The sequence below is a fragment of the Hemitrygon akajei genome, chromosome 17 (genome assembly GCF_048418815.1).
Source record: "Hemitrygon akajei chromosome 17, sHemAka1.3, whole genome shotgun sequence".
Classification (NCBI taxonomy): domain Eukaryota; kingdom Metazoa; phylum Chordata; class Chondrichthyes; order Myliobatiformes; family Dasyatidae; genus Hemitrygon; species Hemitrygon akajei.
Genome location: NC_133140.1, coordinates 68,530,889 through 68,550,406, shown reverse-complemented (window position 1 = coordinate 68,550,406; position 19,518 = coordinate 68,530,889). Strand labels below are relative to the sequence as shown.

The following is a 19,518-nucleotide window of genomic DNA, read 5'->3' as shown; positions in this document are numbered from 1 at the left end:
ATAAAACAAAAACATTCAAACCACATCATATGATTAGATTATGAAACAACAAAATTTCAGACTGCTAGCAGATTTCATGTAGATGAATACTGAAAACTTAAATAATGGGGAACACTTAATGATTGCCTTAACTATTGTTTTGTTTAAATGAATAGTTTTATACAATTGGAATGATCAGAAAGTGATTTGTGAAGTAGTATTCAAAAAGGTGTGTATCTATCTGGAGCCAAGCAGTTCAAAGGTGGCAGCCCAAGTGTTGAAACTGAATGAACATGCCAGCCTAATTCATCATAGCATTCTCCACCTGAAGTGGATTTTCCTGGTTGAAAAAAATACTTAAACCTTCTTGGCAAAATGTCAGAGAGTAGGAGACCAAAGACGTGATATATTGCAAGTTGGTGTAATATTTTATAGTAGGTTTTACTAACCAGGTTTTGCAGTTTTTTTGCATTTTTTAAATAGCTGAACCAGTGAGGAGTGCTCACATTGTTGTGTTTGTACTGGAGTTTGACATAATTTTGGTGAAATCCTGTCTGAAATTTAAATAGGTAAGAGTTGATATCATTGAAAGTTGTCTGATCTGGAGCCTGGTGGGGTAGAGGCTGCCATTGGGAACTGGAAGATGGGAGCTATGGGCATTGTCAAGTCAAATCAAGGCAAGTTGCTTTTTATTGTCATTTCAACCATAAACTGCTGGTATAGTACACAGTAAAAATGAAACAACATTCTTCCAGGACCCTGGTGCTACATGAAACACAAAATTACACTAGACTATTTAAAACAACACAAAAACTACACTAGACTACAGACCTACGCAGGACTTCATAAAGTGCACAGAACAGTGCAGAGCAGTAAAATAATTAATTAATAAATAATTAATAAACAAGACAACAGATAGTAGAGGACAAATTTCAATATAATAATAAATGATGTAGACGTCAGTCTAGACTCTGGGTAATGGGGAGTCTGATAGCTTGGGGGAAGAAACTGTTGCACAGTCTGGTCGTGACAGTCCAAATGCTTTGGTACCTTTTTGTCAGATGGCAGGAGGGAGAAGAGTTTGTGTGAGGGGTGTGTGGGGTCCTTCATAATGCTGTTAGCTTTGCAGGTGCAGCGTGTGGTGTAAATGTCTGTAATGGTGGGAAGAGAGAGCCCGATGATCTTCTCAGCTGACCTCACTATCCGCTGCAGAGTCTTGCGATCTAAGACGGTGCAATTCTCGAACCAGGCAGTGATGCAGCTGCTCAGGATGCTCTCGATACATCCTCTGCAGAACATGGTGAGGATGGAGGGTGGGAGATGGACTTTTCTCAGCCTTCGCGGAAAGTAGAGACACTGCTGGGCTTTCTTGGCTATGGAGTTGGTGTTGAGGGACCAGGTAAGATTCTCTTCCAGGTGAACACCAAGAAATCTGGTGCTCTTAATGATCTCAATGGAGGAGCCATCAATGTTCAGCGGAGAGTGGTCCCTCCGTGCTGTCCTGAAGTCAACAACCATCTCTTTTGTTTTGTTCACATTCAGAGACCATCTGAGACTGACATAGAAGAACTTCTTCCCTCAGGGTGTTGTCAATTTTATCAATTTTTAAAAATGCCTAAGGATATTTGATTCAGATTCAGACTTATTCATCACATGTACAGTACATGTTAACATTCAGTGAAATGTATAGTTTGCGTTAACAACCAACACACCTAAAGATGTGCTGGGGGCATCCCGTAAGTGTTGTCACTCTTTCCAGACCCAGCGTAGCACGTCCACAGTGCTGGGTAGAACATCAGAGAACATAGCAAAACAAAACACAACAGGCAACAAAATAACAACAAAACAAGCCCCGTTCCCCCCTCATACCCTCCTTCCCACACACCCAAACGCATGGACCGTCCTCCAACTCCAGAACAGGCCTTCATTCTGTGTCTCCAGGCTTCGATGTACGGATTTCTGATTGACCATTGCATCAGGCTTTGATCTTCAGTATCAACCCCGGAACTAGCCGAAATTCCGTGCTCAAAATCCAGGTACACTGGCTCACCAGCCCTCATGCCTCCCCGTGCCTCCTGCTCACATGGACACCTGATCCCAGGAACCACCGACCTAGGACGGCCCGATATCTGAGGATGCCTTTCATCACCCTTCCACGTTGCTGGACTTCACACAGAGCACAGGGTGAAAGGCAGCTCCCTGAGGTCTGTATATTCAAGAGTAAATTCAATGTGGGGACTCCAGCACTGCAGGGTTCAGTCAGGAAAATGGAACTGATGCTGAACATCAGATCAGCCATGAAATCTCATTAAATAGTGACACAGCTGAATGACCTCAGCAATAATGTTGCACAGATTTAATGTTAGATCCTTTGGTCATTATTGTAGCCCTGTACTCTGCCTGTGTTGAACCATGGTTCTCTCTGGGAACAACAGTGGTGGTGAACAATATATAATATGGGCAAAGGACAACTGAAGTGCTTAGGAATGGCTAAGAAACAGTTAAAATATACATGTGCTTTTGTGAGATCATGCTACCACCAGCCAAGTGTCTTGAAATCAAGCACAAGAAAATAAAAACCTCAGTAAAAAATAGTAACACACAACAAAATGCTGGAGGAACTCAGCAGGCCAGGCAGCCTCTATGGAAAAGAGTAAACTGTCAAAGTTTTGGGCCAGGATGTCAATTGTTTACTCTTTTCCATAGAGGCTATTAGCCTGCTGAGATCCCCCAGCATTTTTTTGCGTGTTGCTTTTGGATTTCCAGCATCTGCAGATTTTCTTGTGTTTGTAGTAAAGACTAGCCGGTTTTTTATGTCTGCTCTGTCATTCAATATGATCCTGACTGCCCTTTCACCAGCATGAACTCTCCGTATATATTCCATCTCCCCCGATTCTCTTGAAATTTTCAAATCTATCTTTCCTGTCATGCATATATCCAGGAATTGAACCTTACAGCCTTCTAAGGTAGTGCAAAAAACTCATTGCTCTCAGGGTGAAGAATTTTTATTTTCTTCTCTGCTTGGGTGGCTGCTCCTTTATTTTATAATTGCAGCCCTGGGTTCCTGACATGGCAAGTTGGGGAAATCATCAATTTTTCCTTCCCTTTCAACCCCCATTAACATTTTTGTAGGATTTAATAAGATCACTCCTCATTCTTCTAAGTTCAAGGAAGTACAGTTAGCTTAATATCTCCCATTTCAACCAACCTCCTATCACAGGTCTTGAACATCTGATTCATTGCTACACTCTGTTATGTATATATCATTTGCTAGGTGGGAAGGCAATTTTCCAGTTGCATCTCTCCTCTTTTTCTCACATATTCTTGCAATAAAGACCTAACACTTCCTTTTACTGTAAGTCTTTCAGTCTCTCATCCATTAAAAAAGCACATGCCTTTTAATTTTTGCTTTAAAGTGAATATCTTCTTGTTTTTCTTTCAGTATTTTCTCTCTGCTCTCTCCTGTTAACTTACTCCCATACTTACCCCTAGAACTTCTCCGTATCTTCCTCACGGCCTTTGAAGCCATTTAGTTTAAATCCCCAGCAAATTTCAGTATTTTACATCCTGGTAATTGATGTGGCATATGTAAAGCTGAAGACTTGGCATCGAATCTTGTGGCACATCTCAACAACCTAAAAATAACTACTTACTCCTGCTTTCTTCTTCTGTCTGTTAACCAATCCTCAATTCATATATTATGAAAAATAATATTATATGATATTTAAATGATGCTATGTTATAATGTTATATGATAATTGCTGCTGTGGCCCCTTATCAAATTCCAAATACTTTGCGTCAACTAGTTCACCCTAGTAAAATCTGCTAGTTACAACCACAAAATAGTCCAACAGATTTGTTAAACATTGTTTTCCTTTCATAAGTCCACCCATTCCTATTATTTCCATTTCCTTAATTATAGATTCTAACATTCTCCCTACTACTAATGTCAGGCTAACTGCTCTGCGATTCCCTATTTTCTCTCTCTTGTTTGTTTCTCTATTATTGGGGTTATATTTGTTGTATTTGTAGGAATTGTCCCACTGTCTGTATGATTTTGAAAGATGAGAGCCATTGCATCCATAGTCACCTATTCCAAAATCCTGGGACACAATGTGTTTTTGTTTATTGATAATAGTTTACTTGAACTCATTCACTTTTTACTTGCCCTTTTCCATTATCTCTGGGAGATTTTGTGTGCCTTCCTCGATCTTTTTAATTTCCCTATTCCTGAATAAAATGTATTTATTTATTTAGTGATACAGCCCAGAGCCGGCCTCTCGAGCCCTTTGAGCCTGGCTGCTCCAGCAACCCACAACAAACCCAATTAACTCTAACCTAATCACAGGACAATTTACAATGACCATTTGATCCACCCAGTACATCTTTGGACCGTGCAGGAAACTGGAGCACCTGGGTAAACACATGAATTCCATGGGGAGGACATACAGACTCCTCATCGGAGGGCGCCAAGTCTGAACTCTGCGACGCCCCAAGCTGTCATAGCATTATGCTAATTTCTGCACCGCCATGGTGCCACGGTATTTCTCCTCAGTCTATAAGGGAGCCATATTAACTTTAGCTCACCTTTACTTTTTTCACATATAGAACCACTTACAAACAGTTTTCTTGTTTCTCACTAATGCGCTTTTTTATTATACTTTTACTTATCAAACTCAAACACATGAATTTGCATGATCAAATTTAAGTACATCTAAAGTTTGGCATGCGGTTTTGTGAGGAAAGATGGTCAAGGACTTCATTTGGATGAAGTGCATGACTATAATTTCACAAGCTTGAGACAGTACATAAGTAGTTTTTGACTAAGACAGTTTGCAAATGTACAGATAATTATGTAATATAGTTCTATATTATAATTATGATATATAATAATTATATGAATAAGTAGAGGGGAAAAGAAAAATAGACAGATGCCCTTAAATGGTGTCATCATGAAGGGACTGAGATTATAAAGGAGATTCGATAAATTATTGGGAGAAAGAATTTATATTCATAAAGCATTTGCATGTATTTGTCTTGCATTCATAAAGTGTTTTTTTATGGCTTTAAACTATTTCCAAGTCCTTTATAGTCAATGAAATATTTGCATTGATCTAATCATTAATTTAGTGTAGGAAACATACTAGTCAATTTGCAAACAGCAAGCTTCCACAAACTGCATTTTTTCAGAATAGCTGTGTTGCCGATAACTTCAGCATTTATTGCACATCCTTAAATGCCTTTCAGAATGTAGTGATGAATGATTTTCTTAACCACTGCCTACTTTTTGATGAATGTGTCCCAACAAATAGAGGTTCTATGATTTAGAAAAATTGCTTGGCAATATGCAATATTGGAGATCATGAGTACATACACTCATGATTTGTTTCTGTAACTCCTCAGCCTGAGTAACATGTTGCATTTTATCATTGTAAGGAATTTTGCATAATATGCTATATACAGTATGTTAAATAAAAACATTTAAAAAAGCAGAGGAGATTTACAAAGACGTTGCCTGGATTGGGGAGCATGCCTTATGAGAATAGGTTGAGTGAACTCGGCCTTTTCTCCTTGGAGCGACGGAGGATGAGAGGTGACCTGATAGAGGTGTTCAAGATAATAGAGGCATTGATCATGTGGATAGTCAGAGGCTTTTTGCCAGGGCTGAAATGGTTGCCGCAAGAGGGCACAGGTTTAAGGTGCTGGGGAGTAGGTACAGAGGAGATGTCAGGGGTAAGTTTTTTACACAGAGAGTGGTGAATGGGCTGCCGGCAACAGTGGTGGAGGCAGATACAATAGGGTCTTTTAAGAGACTTTTGGATAGGTACATGGAGCTTAGAAAAATAGAGGGTTGTGGGTAAGCCTAGTAATCTCTAAGGTAGGGACATGTTTGGCACAACTTTGTGGGCCAAAGGGCTTGTATTGTGCTGTAGGTTTTCTACGTTTCTATGTTTCTATATTTCAGAATTAGAATCGGGCTTAATATCACAATTTGTTGTTTTGCAGCAGGGATACATTTTAATACACAATAATAATAAACTATAAATTACAACAGAATGTATTAAATTAAACAGTAGAGCAAAAAAGAGAGGAAATGAAAAGTGAGGTAGTGCTCAGGAGTTCATTGTCCATTCAGAAATCTGATAGTGGAAGGGAAGAAGGTGTTCCTGAAATGTTGAGCATGTGTTCTCAAGCTCCTGTACCTCTCCCTTGATGATAGTAAGGAAGGGATGGGGGTCACTAGTGATGAATGCTATCTTTTTGAGGCTTCGTATTCTGAAGGTGTCCTCGATGTTGAGGAGGCTAGTGCCTATGTTGGAACTGGCTGAGTTTACAACTTCCTGCAGCTTTTTCTGATCCTGGGCAGTGGCCCCTCCATTCTGTACAATGACGTAACAAGTCAGAATGCTCTCCACTGTACATCTGTAGAAACTTGCAAGAGTCTTTAGTGAAATACCAAGTCTTCTCAAACGCCTAATGAAATATAGCTGCTGTTGGCCTGCTTTGTAAATGCATCAATATGTTGAGCCCAGGATAGATCTTCAGAGATGTTGGCAATTTGAAACTGCTCATGCTTTTCACTTCTGATCCCTTGATGAGGACTGGTGTGTGTGTTCCCTTAACTTTACCTTCCTGAAGTCTACAATCAATTCCTTGGACTTACTGACGTTGAGTGCACAGTAGGTGTTTCAACACCATTCAAAAAGCTAATCTGTCTCATTCTTGTACCCCTCCTTGACACTATCTGAAATTCTGCCAACAATAGAACATAGAACATAGAAATCTACAGCACATTACAGGCCCTTCAGCCCACAACACGGTGCTGACCATGTAACCTACTCTATAAACTGCCTAGAATTTCCCCACTGCATAGCTCTCTATTTTTCTAAGCTCCATGTTACCTAAGAGTCTCTTAATTGACTGTTGTCCAGGCGACTGAAGGCCGAGTGGAGAGCCAGTGAGATTGCATCCACTGTAGAACTATTACAACAGGTCTAAGTCTGTGTTCCAGCAGGGCATCATTCTGCCCGTGATTCTAAGTCAGCCATGATCTTATTGAATGGCTCTACCAGATGGTAGATGGCCAGATGGCCTACTCCTGGTCCTGTTTCTTATGTTCTTATGACACAAATCAGTCACAGCCACATACAACAGTGAGATGTTCAAGATTCGGTAACAGATGAATTACGCAATCATCGCCCCTCTGGCTGTAACTAGCATTATAGAGAGATTTTTAATATATCATAACAAACTTGAAGTTGCATAGGAAAGCAAACACAGACGAGACTCTAAATTGCCTGGGAACTACATTGCCACTATGGGTCATAAATCCAGCAAACAAATAGGCTGAACTTCAATTCCATCAAAAAAAAATCTAGTATATTTACTGTAAAAGCAATATTGTGCCATAAACAGATCCACCATTTCCTCCTGAAATGAATTTTCAAGTTTGCTATACTTAGTTAAACCAAGCATTATTCATGGCCCTTAACATGACAGCTCCAAGAAGGCTTGGGTAGGGGTAGTGAGAAGGGTCGGTGTTTGTGGGAATTCAGCAATGATATTATTGCAAAGTGGACCAGGTTGCCTAATCCTGCTCCTGTGTAATATTAACATGAAAAATACAAATGAAACACAAATTCCATACGGGTCTCACTTCAGTGAGTGCAACTGGAAACTTCACCCTGCCAAGTCAACAACTCGTAGTCTATTACCTTTTGCTGGTGAATAGCTGACCTACTTTCTATAGTGACATATACATTGCTAATTTATGCTAGTTCAATTGTTTTATCCTCAGAATGAAAATGGATTTTTAAAAGAATTTTTCATATTTTGTAGATAAAGGCAGATAGTCATAAAGAATGAGACAATTTGATTGAACAAATTTTAATGTGCATTTAATACAGGGATTGTATCCTTTTATGATAATAGTTGGGACTTCAGTTTAGCTAGTTGTTCGAGGAAATAAATTATATTAGAGTGGGCCTGAAATTTATGGATTCCTGTGAAAATGTGCAACAAATCAACATTTAGTTCAGAATTACGTTTAATAAAATCTGCTAAAAATATAGGCCATTTAAGTCAAACACCTGAATTTCAAAGCCTCATTTTAAGACATTGTTCTCTTGGAGGAAGTTCAGAGAAGGTTCAGTTGGCAGATTTAGTGATGAAAGAAATGTCTTTTGAGGGATGTTTCAGCAGGTTGTATTTATACACATTGATGTTTAGAAGAATGAGAGACAATGTTAATAAAATTTCTTTTGGACGTGATTGGGTAGACAAATGGAGGTAAGTTTCCACCCCCATACTTCCCCCACCACTTTGTTTCAGAAAAAGATATATCACACAAAATTCTTCTCTCAAAAGGGCAGTGAACCTTTAGAATTCCTTACCTGAGAGAAATGTGGATTCTCATTCAGTGACTTTTGTTGAAATGAGAAATTGGTAGAGGATTTGAGGTCAATAATTATAGGGATTTGGCAGGAAAATAGCCAAAATTATGTCAATAATGATCTTACTGATTGGAAGTGCAGCCTCAGTAGTTGTGGAGTGGGAGGTGCAGAGAGAGTTTATTAAGAAATAACAGTATCTTTGATTATTGTTTAGAGACATGGCTAAGAGAATATTTTGTCATTTTCATTTGCTGATGTGGGGATTTGCTACGTGCAATTTGGTTGTATTATTTCCTACATTACAGCTCATTAGTTACATGTTAGTTAGGTGCATCCTGCTGGAAATTTGAAAAACCTTTAAACAGGACAAATTCTGCAGATGCTGGGATTCCAAAGCAACACAAACAAAATGCAGGAGGAGCTCAGGAGGTCACGGAAATGAATAACTGCCCAACGATTCGTAACAAGACCAAAGAAACTTCCTGAAGAAGGGTCTCGGCCCGAAATGTTGACTGTTTATTCATTTCCATAAATACTGACTGACCTGCTGTGTGTGCTGCAAAGGAAATCTTTTCCTTATATTTTAATTCTTCAATTTTACAGTGGAAAGGAAATAATCAGTTGAGGGATGTAGACTTATAATTATTTTCCAGTTAAAGATAATTGAAGTGTGGCCTTAGTATATTAAATACACTTAGAACTGTTTTCAAACTCTAGTACTACAGGCTACTTGGTTAAATTTTAACTATAAAGCAAATAATCTTCTAGTGACCTATATACCATTGGCCTTTAAGTCCAAGCTGCAAATTCCTATATCATTTAATACTTTATTCAAAAGACTCATATTTTAATTGTTTCTCTGGATTTATGAAAAACAGAAATGGAACAGTTTGAGTATATGTAAAATCTTTTTGGGACACTCTGCAACCTCATACTCACGTAAAACTCGGTGACTTCTGGAAAAGTTACCGTTTATCAAGGAGCAAATTAAAAAATATCGTTCATGATGTACCTGAGTTGTTAGAATAACATGCTTCAAATTTTTCCAGCTTGAATTGTAAAAAAAATTAGAATTCTTAGTAATCTAGTAATTAAGCAGCTATATTTTCAAATGAAGTGTGATTTTATGACAAATAAGCTTCCTTTGTTAATCCTAATACGTTGTGACTGATAAAGAAATAATTAGGGTTAGGGTTAGGGTAAGAAATCATTCTCCTTAAAATACAATTTTGAAGTATCACCAGAATTTTCATTTTAAAGAAATTCACTTACCCAATAAAACTCACCATTATTTGATGGCAGTACTCTCAGGCTGTCATACTCAAACATGCTATACGAAGAATCAAGCGTTTCTGTGTAATCAGGCATATCCATATCCATTATTGGCTCACAAAGCTTCATTATTATGAGCAGACAATAAAGTTGTAGACCACTGTTACAGCTCCAAATAATAATCTAAGTTCTGATGAAGGATTTACCCATCCAATCCTGCAGAATATTCCCCATTAAACCCTACAAGTTAAGGTCGATCACAGAAGATCTGGAAGCCAGGATCCTGCTTCTGCATCAGCACTCCTGATGCTGCTTTTTTCACAGCGTATGACACTGATAAGGCCTTGAATGTATCTGAATAACTAACATCTGTTCTCATGCAACTTGCTTATCTGTGCTACTGTGTACACATTATAAAAAAGGTGCAATGCCTTATTGGTTTATGTGGAGCCTCTCAGGCAGTTTATTCCTAAATGATGAGTAACATTTTGGGAAAGGACTGTTGACAAGTGTTTACATATTTTAAGAGGAGCTACACTTAACTGAAACGTTTGAATGGACAGGATTTTCTGCATAGTGAAAGCTAGGTGCAAATCAAAGTATAGTAAAGCTTTGAGCCTATGCAAAAAAAAAAGTCAGCCCGTGAATCAATCAAACATAATGTTTGAATGGTTTAGGAAGTCCAAATTTCAAAGTACATTTATTATCAAAGTATGTATGCAGTATACAACTGTTAGATTTGTCTTCCCAGTGACAGCCCCGAAACAAAGAAACACCATAGAACCCATTCAAAGAAAACATCAAACACCCACAAGCACAAAAAAAAGAACAAATGACATGAGATGGAATTGAGTCCATGGCCAGATCAGCCATGATCTTATTGAATGGCGGAACAGGTCGACAGGCCAGATGGCCGACTCCCGCTCCTATTTCTTACGTTCTTATGTTTTCTTACGTTCTAAATCATGCAAACAGCAAAAAAACAAGTGAGAAAACACACAGAATATAAAACATCAAACCACAGAGTCCTTAGCAAGGAAGGTTCAATTTAGTTCAGTTCATTTCAATTTAGCATTGTGTCATTCATTGACTGCAGGGCGGAGAGCCAGTCCACCCCAATCAAAATCAAACAAAATACCAGTAAAACGGAGTAACCGGAAACCAGAAACACATATAACATGAACTACAGTGTCCAGTCCACAAACTGTGTTGATTAAACCTTGCCCAAAACCTAAGACTCTGGTGCCATCCTCCAGCAGCAGTGAGCAAGAGAGAGAGAGACACCAGTCAGATGCAGGCACCTTCCTCTGGCATCAGCAAGCGAGAAGGAGAGAGAGGCCGGTTAAATGCAGGCAGGCGGCACTGAACACCCACTCGCCTTCCGCTCTCGTCTTCATTGATTTCAAACTTGCTTAATGCTTTAATCAGCAAGAAATGGAATTGATCATGGGCTGGCACCCCGTCTCTGGGCTGCTTTGTCTCCAGACTGCATGCTCCGCTCCAAACCTTATCGAATGCCCTCGGAGACAGCAAGGTGCCAGATCACTCAGTTGCCCCAAGAAACACCCCATCAAAATGTAAATCACAGGTCCCAATCATATGCAGCTTCGTAGTAAAATCTTATTTGAAAGAAGTCAAAGAAGTAGTTTTGTGAACTGTCTGAAGGATGTCACTGTTGGTTGTGTTGTTCACTGGTGCTATTTTCCTCAGATTCCTCAGCTTTACAATGTGAAAAGGATTCTGTTCCATCACTACACAGGTGAAGTTTGACTTCAGACAGTGCATCATTCAAATTATCTTTAGTTCTTTGGCACAAATCAATTACTGTAATTCCTATCCCTATTCTGGTTCTAACATGTTGGTTAATGGCCTCTTCCTTTGCCACAATGAGACCACTGTTAGGCCTCATATCCCATCCAGGTAGCCTCCAACCTGATGGCATGAAATTTGATTTCTCCAATGTCTGGTATTTTTCCCCTTCCTCCCTCCCTCTTCTTCAATTCCCCACTCTGGCCTGTTACCTCTTCTCCTCACCTGCCTATCACCTACTCCTGGTGCCCCTCCTCCTTCCTTTTCTCCCATGGTGCTCTCCTCTCCTACTAGATTCCTTTTATCCAGCCCTCTACCTTTCCCGCCTATCAACTCCCAGCGTCTTACATCCCCCACCAACTGGCTTCATCTATCACCTTCTAGCTTGTCCTCCTTCCTTTTCCCTCACCTTCTTATTCTGGCATCTTCCCCCTTCCTTTCCAGTCCTGATGAAGGGTCTTGGCCTGAAACACTGACATTTTATTCCTCTCTGATCTGCTGAGGTCCTCCAGAATTTTATATGAGTTGCTCTGGAATTCTAGCATCTGCAGCATCTCTTGTGTTTACGAATCAAGGTCCGTTCATTTACTCTCAGTTTTGTGTGTCACTTAAATTCCATGTAGTCTGGCTCCAGGGCAACACATTTTGTCCCTAACAACATAATTTACTCCACCTGTTGTTAATCCAGAAGATCTGCAAAGTTGCCTAACACCACCAGCAATGCTGCAATGGTAATGCCATCAGCAAAACAACTACTGCATCCAAATTAGATTTTCTCTGTCCAGATGATTCCCGAAGAGCTTTGAAGCTCACCGCTGAACAGATATTTGGATTTGTGGTTATCTGTTCAAATATCTAATTTTTTGCTCTCAGTCAATATCGCCACTAGTCAGCAAAGTTTGAAGAGAAAGAAGAGGCACATGGGGAAGAACGGTGAAAAGTAAAGGACCACTAGTGCCACAGACATCAATAACTGTGTACGCCCACAGAAATCCAATAGAGCTATTCCCACATATGTTGTAATTAGAATAAGAATCATGTTCTGTGTGCCTGTAGGAGTGTGCGTAATGAGAGAGAAATTCGAAAGGAAGGGAGAGAGCTGAGGCAGTAGGGATGTTCTGTACAGTACATCATTAGGAGATGTTGGAGTGCTGTAATTATGCAGTTGGCAAAGTCCAATAAAATAAGTTAGGTTTAAATGGAGCAGCCATTGTGGGAGTGGTCAGTGTTGGAGTGGGGAGTTCAGGCTTTGGTTTACAGAGGCTTCGGCAAGGAGAGGCAGAGCCTGTAGGTAGACTTCCTTTTCATATGATGTTTTCTTTCTTTCCTTCTTATAGCATAGTTAGAGCAGTGTTGGCGCGTGGCCAAGTGGTTAAGGCATTTGTCTAGTGATCTGAAGATCGCTAGTTCATGCTTTGGCTGAGGCTGTGTGTGTGTCCTTGAGCAAGGCACTTAACCACACATTGCTCTGCGATGACACTGATATATGGGTCCTAATGTCCTTCTCTTGGACAACATCGGTGATGTGGAGAGGGGAGACTTGCAGCTTGGGCAACTGCCGGTCTTCCATTAAAAAAAAACTTTCCAAGGCGCAAATCCACGGTCTATCGAGACTAACGGAGGCCTACACACACACTACAGTTAGAGCAGTGGGGGTGCAAGGCTGGATTGTGGAATGCTCCTCTTGCAGGATGTGGGAAGGCAGGGAGATGACTACACCTGCAAGAAGTGCCTCCCGCTGCAAATTCTTACAGACCCTGTTAAAGAATTGGAGCTGGAGCTGGAGGAATTCTGGACCGTTTGTGAGATTAAGGGGTTAATCAGCAGGATGTACAGGGAGACAGTTACATACAAGGTGCAAGGGATAGGCAGCAAGTACCAAGTAACCTTGCGGCTGTCCCTCTCCATAACAAGTAAATTGTTATACTTTGGATATTGTTTGGGGGAGGTGGGGAGATGACCTAGCATAGAAAAGCCACAGTGGTCAGGTCTCTGGCATTGAGCTTGGCTCTAAGGCTCAGAAGGGAAGGGGGACACGAGGTGAGCTGCAGTTGGTAGGGAAACGGACGGGAGCTTATGTGGATGAGAACAAGATTCCCAGATAATGCATTGTCTTCCAGGTGCCAGGATCAGGGACGTCTTGAACTGAGTCCACAGCATTCTTATGTTGAAGGGGAAGTAGCCAGTGGTCGTGGTTCATGTTGGTACCAATGACATGGGTAGGAAGGAAGACGAGATCCTGCAAACTGAGTTCAGGGAGTTAGGTGCTAAGTTAAAGGACAGGACCTCTAGGGTTCTGATCTCAAGAATGCTATCTGTGCCACATGCTAGTGTAGTCAGAAATAGGATTATAATATAGTTTAACATTTGTCTGAGGAAATGGTGCAAGAGGGAGGACTTCTGATTTTTATACCGTTGGACAATTTTCCAGGGTAAGTGGGTCCCTGTATAGATGGAATGGTTTGCACCTGAACTGGAAGGGGGGGTCTAATATTCTTGTGGAATGCTGCAATGGTGGGGGGTGGGGAGAGAGTAGATTAAACTAGAGTTGCAGTTAATGGGAATGGGTAACAGAGCACCAGAGCAGGGATTGGAGTGGTTTTCAGGAAAGGTGTTAAACCTATATACAATGTCAGGAATTGAAACTTTGAGCAGAGTGGTACTAATGTTCTGAATTCTGTATATATATCAATGCAAGGAATATTGAAAGGAAAGAGTGTGAGCTTAGGGCATGGATCAGCACATTGTCACCATTAATGATACTTGGTTGCAGGAGGGACAGGACTGGCAGCTCAGTGTTCCAGAATTCCATTGTTTTAGACATGATGGAGCGGGAGGATTGAAGAAGGAGGGGTGGTATTACTGGTCAGGGAAGATGTAATGGTTATGCTCAGACTGGAGAACTTGCCGACTGAGGCAAGTGGAGCAGGGGAGTGGAACAGGGGAATAAGAATGGAATGATGATGTTAATGACCATTTTGTTATTATTATTACTATTTTTATTGATTCTCAGCTCAAGCTGGTAAAACCTAAGGTACTGGCATAACCAAGCACACTCAATTTTCAATTGCTAGGAACTTTCAAACTATTCTAGTGTTGTGTAGTATTGTGGCTTTCTGGAGATTTACATAGATATCGATGGGTAGCCCTAATTGTTTAATGCAAATGTGTAGTGCCTTTGGGACAACACCTGTTGCAGATATTAGTATTTGGACAATGTTCCAAAGACTTTCAATTTCCTCTTTTAATTCAGCTTATTTCTGGTGTTTTCACTTATTGATTTCTATAATTTATGTGTGTTTGGAATGGCCATATCTATTAAATGAGTTGTTCTTGCTTGTTTATCCTGTATTATTATATCTGGATGGTTATTATGCATTGTCCTATCTGTAATAATGGATCGGTCATAATATGATTGGTGGTATTCTCATTTTAAAACTGGATCAGGCTTGTGTTTATGGTAAGGTTTGATTTAATTTATAAGTTTGTATTTTAAAGCAAGATTTTGATGAGTGATGTGTGCCACTTGCTTGTGCCTGTGTAAGTAACCAGATAAAGTCAAACTGCTACAGGATCCTGTAATGTGTTGGATTGTTTCTGGGTTTTTTTTCAGCATTTTCTACATTTATCGTCTTGAATCTGTTGGTCTTTTATTGTGTACTTTTGATATTTTTTTTGTGTCAACTACCTGGTCCTGTATTGCCACAAGGAACACTTCTGTTTCTGGGAAGAGATCTCCAACTCTGAGCTAGGTGTTCGACGCTTCCTTGTTGACATCTAGTCTGATCAAATCGTGGGGATGTCTCCTATGGAGGGTCATGCTCTTCCATTGGTTAACTTCTTCAATAGTGATAATGTCTTCATTTTTCTGGGTTGTGGTCTCCTTTAAGTTTAGTGGTGTATGCTTCATATTGAAATTGCATATGCTTGCTGATTCCTGTTTTTCTTAATGAAAGTATATCCTTAGAAGATTTATCTGACTGTTGTGTAGATTTTTAATGTCTGTTATTCCTCTTCCCCCTTCTGTCCTAGGTAGTGTTAATCAAAGTGCATTCAAATGTACATCATGTTTTCTGAAATTTGTCTTTTCAGTTCTTATTTTCCTTTGTAAATTTTCCAGATCGGTTTCAGACCAAGATATTAAGCCAAAGAAAACTTTAATATAGAGACAGCAAAAGTGTTCATTGCCTTTGTTAAATTTTTACTATTGAGCTCTGTTTGCTAGATTTTCTTAAGCCTTGAAGTAAATTCTGTCAGCTACTTTCCATCAACTATTTTCTTTCCTTGTTGATATCCCAGATACTTATACGTTTTATAGAAATCCATTGGTTGTATTGTATCCTGCTGCTCTGTCTTGTATTCTATTAGCTCTATTGCACCTTTCTTTACTTTTAATGTTCTGCATTTACCCAGTCCAAAGTTCATGTTCATATCTTTCAAAAACAGTTCTACTATTTGAATTAAGATTGTAAATAGGAAAGAAAGGCCAATTTTGATGGCATCAGATCTGGCAAGCGTGGATTAGGAAAGGTTGTTTCCAGGCAAAGGTGCACTCGTTATGCGGGCATGTCTTCAAAAGTGAAATTTTGTGAAGACAGACTTTGCATGTTCCTAAAAGAATAAAAGGCAAGGATAAAAGGTGCAGGGAAACTTGGTTTTTAAGAGATATTGAGGCCTTGGTTGAGAAGACGAAGGTGATACATAGCAGCTATAGGCAAGAAGGAACAAATGAGGTCTGGGTCAATGGGACAAAGTAGATTAATAGTTTGGCACAGACTGGATGGGCTGAAGGGCCTGTTTCTATCCTGTAGTGTGGTATGAATCTGAGATTTGTTTTTTTTTCTCTGGTAGCAATACATAAACATTACTAGATAGATAGATCAAAATAGTAACGTAGTACTTTATGGACCATCCAGAAATCTGATGGTGAAGGAAAGGAAGATGCTCCAAAAACATTGAATATGTATCTTTAGGCTCCTGTGTCTTCTCCCTGATGGTTGTAATGTGAAGAGGGCATATCCTGGTTAGTGGTGGCTCTTCATGATGGATACTGCTTAATTGAGGCTCAAATGTCCTCAAAGCTGGGGAAGCTAAGTGCCCATGATGCAGCTGGCTGAGTTTGCAACCCTCTGCAGCTCTTTCTGATCCTGTGCAGTGGCCCCTCTGTACCAGACAGTGATGCAACCAGTCAGAAGGCTCTCTATAGCACATCTGTAGATATATGGTGGAGTCTTTCAAGACATGCCAAGTCTCCTCCGATTCCTAATGATATATAGCCATTGGGTTCTTTGTAATTGGATCAGGAGTTTGCATGTCCTGAGAAGTGTACCTCATTTATGAACTCCCTATATGCTCTGTATCATCAGTAAGGCACGTTGGAGAATGCAATGGAATGCTGCCTCCTTGTTGTGTGGATGCAGTTCCAATAAGATTCAGGGAGCTCTGCCCTATTTAGGGTAAAGCAATAATTCACCACTGAAACTAATCTAATAACATCTACCAAACCTACATTGCCAGGAAAGAACAAGAACAGAAGGTGCACAGGAAATTTACCAGGTTCTCTGATACTTTATACACTTGGAAATATACTGCTGTTGGTTCATCATTGCTGGATCTAGACTTGGTAACTTCATCAACAGCTGTGTGAGGACATTTTATCTGGAAAGACAACAAGGGTTATTAAAGGTGGATCACCATCACTTCCTGAAGGCTAATCAAAGACAGTGATCTCCCACATTCCAAGGACCAATGGTTAGGGTTAGGGATATTGAGCTGCAGACTTACTATATCGGAAGTGTGACAACATTTGCACGCTGCCCCCAGCACAATCCTCAGACTGTGTTGGTAGTTGATGCAAAATGATGCATTTCACTATATGTTTCACTTCACATGAAATAAGGCTTATCTTATTAATAATCTGCCAATTTTACACCCCTTATTATCTTGTTACATTTACTACGCTATATCGAATGCATAGTCTGACACGGCGCTCTTGTAAGTCAAGCCAAATAATAATTTATTTTACCTGGAACTTTAAACTGATTGTGGCATTTGTCCTTATGCCTAACACAAATATTAGATACATTTTAAGACTTCTTTCCCTGGACAAATATCCCCCATGCTGATTAGCACAAGATGTGTTGACACAAAATGATGCTCAAGGTACAGCCTGGTAGATAGTTTCATCTCTTGGAAGACAAGATCCTGTCAGGAATGCGGGCGGATGGACCCAAACGCAGGACTCAGACACTGAAGTACTAGGGGGAGGACAGGATGGGGATGCCATGGCACTTAAGGGTAGTGCTGGGGTTCAGGTAGATAGAGTTCAGGCAGGCAGAGCGGAGCGGCTCCCGGAGTCCAGGCAGGCAGAGCGGAGCGGGCTCCCGAAGTTCAGGCAGGCAGAGCGGAGCGGGCTCCCTGAGTTCAGGCAGGCAGAGCGGAGCGGCTCCCGGAGTCCAGGCAGGCAGAGTGGAGCGGGCTCCCTGAGTTCAAGTTCAGGTAGACAGGCAGGTCCCCAGGGTTCAGGCAAGCTGGCAGACAGGTCTAGGTGGCTAGATGGGCTGGCTGAGAGCCCTCCCTGGGTGGGCTGCGTATATCCCGGGTAGGGCCGCCTCCCAGGCGGAAACACCGGAGGCCTGGGCACGACATGGACCCCTAGGCAGGTGTGGGGCACAATCCCAGGGTTTGGGTGGAAGAGGAGAACGGGGCAGAACCCCTGTCAGGCAGCGGCAGGTTGGCCGGATTCGCCCGACGGAGGCAAGGGATAGGAACGGGCAGAACCATTGCCGGGCAGCGGCAGGTCGGCCGGACCTGCCCGACAGAGGCAAGGGGTAGGAACAGGCATAGGTCCAGGGTGACCAACACAACAGTCATGATAACAGGAAAATCGGGAAAGACCAGCAGACAGCGCGACGGCGCGAACAACACAAACGAGCGGAGAAGCAGGAGTAGCGCATGGGAAGAAAGGTGGGGAGAGAGGATCAACCTGGCATTACTGGTAGGGGGCAGAGAAGCACGATGAGGAGTAGATCTGAGCCCGGGCAGGATAACAGAATGCAGAGAAGAGTTCGGAGCCGGCGGAGAAACAGGAAACAGAACAAAACGACCACCCGCCTGGTCCCAGTCCCAAGGCCCCTTATAAACACATGCAGCTGAATGAGTTACAGGTGTGCCTCCTTGAGCCAGGAGGGTCCTAACTAGATCACGAGTGACGGGAGGGACAACTAAAGGACCCGGAGTCCAGAGCCCTCGGACCGGATCAAAACCCGGAATGCGGATTACGGTCCGTACCCTGACAGATCCCTATTGAGCATGCTGCCAATAGCTGAAAATCCAAATAGGATTCCAAATGAATCCTGAAGAAGGGTCTTGATCTGAAACGCCGACTGTTTACTCTTTTCCATAGATGCTGCCCGGCCTGCTGTGTTTTTCCACCATTTTGATTGTGTATTGCTTTGATTTCCAGCATCTGCACATTTTCTCTTGTTTGTTTCCAATTGCATTGTTTTGGTCCCTAGGCTGCTGAAACATTGGACAAGCTATGAAGGGTCTACAATTTGCAAAGATACCTTCAAAGCCAGGGGTACTGGGTACAAGAGTTTAGGCACCATGTTGCAGCTGTACAAGTTATCGGTTAGGCTATACTTGTGACATTATTGTCAATTCTTGTCACTTCACTATAGACAATATGTGATAGCATGAGAGAAAATAGTTCTGGAGAGCACAAGGTTCACCAGGATGTTGCCTGGGATGGATTATTTAGTTAAAAGGAGTGAGAGATTGGATAGGCTGTGTTTGTTCTCACTATGACACAGGAGAATGAGATTTATGAAATTATGAGGGACAAAGGTTGGGTAGATAATAAAACTGGATAACAAATTTCTTTGAAAGTGTTATTTCCTCCGAATTTTTTTGTTTATGTTAGATCACTCAAAGCTGAACACAGATATAATTACAGACTACTTGTATCACATAGGAATTTAGAGAAAAAAGAAATTAACTTTTATTGAATATAATGTGTTTGATTGCATAATGGTGCTGACATTTTGCAATAGTTTAACTAAGC

General features: G+C 41.0%; 1 protein-coding gene across 3 annotated transcripts in view; it reads right to left on the bottom strand.

Annotated features, from left to right (window-relative positions):
• The window catches only part of LOC140740812 (hepatocyte nuclear factor 4-beta-like), a 61,125-nt gene extending 51,151 nt beyond the window's left edge, over positions 1-9,974 (bottom strand). For 2 of the 3 annotated variants that reach the window (XM_073070339.1, XM_073070340.1), the window contains exon 1: positions 9,659-9,974. In XM_073070339.1, the coding sequence (XP_072926440.1) occupies positions 9,659-9,773 (115 nt within the window). In that variant the 5' untranslated portion in view covers positions 9,774-9,974. Of the gene's footprint in view, positions 1-9,644 lie in introns of all 3 variants that reach the window. The other variant, XM_073070341.1, reaches the window with a different exon arrangement.
• Between the last annotated feature and the right edge of the window lie 9,544 nt (positions 9,975-19,518).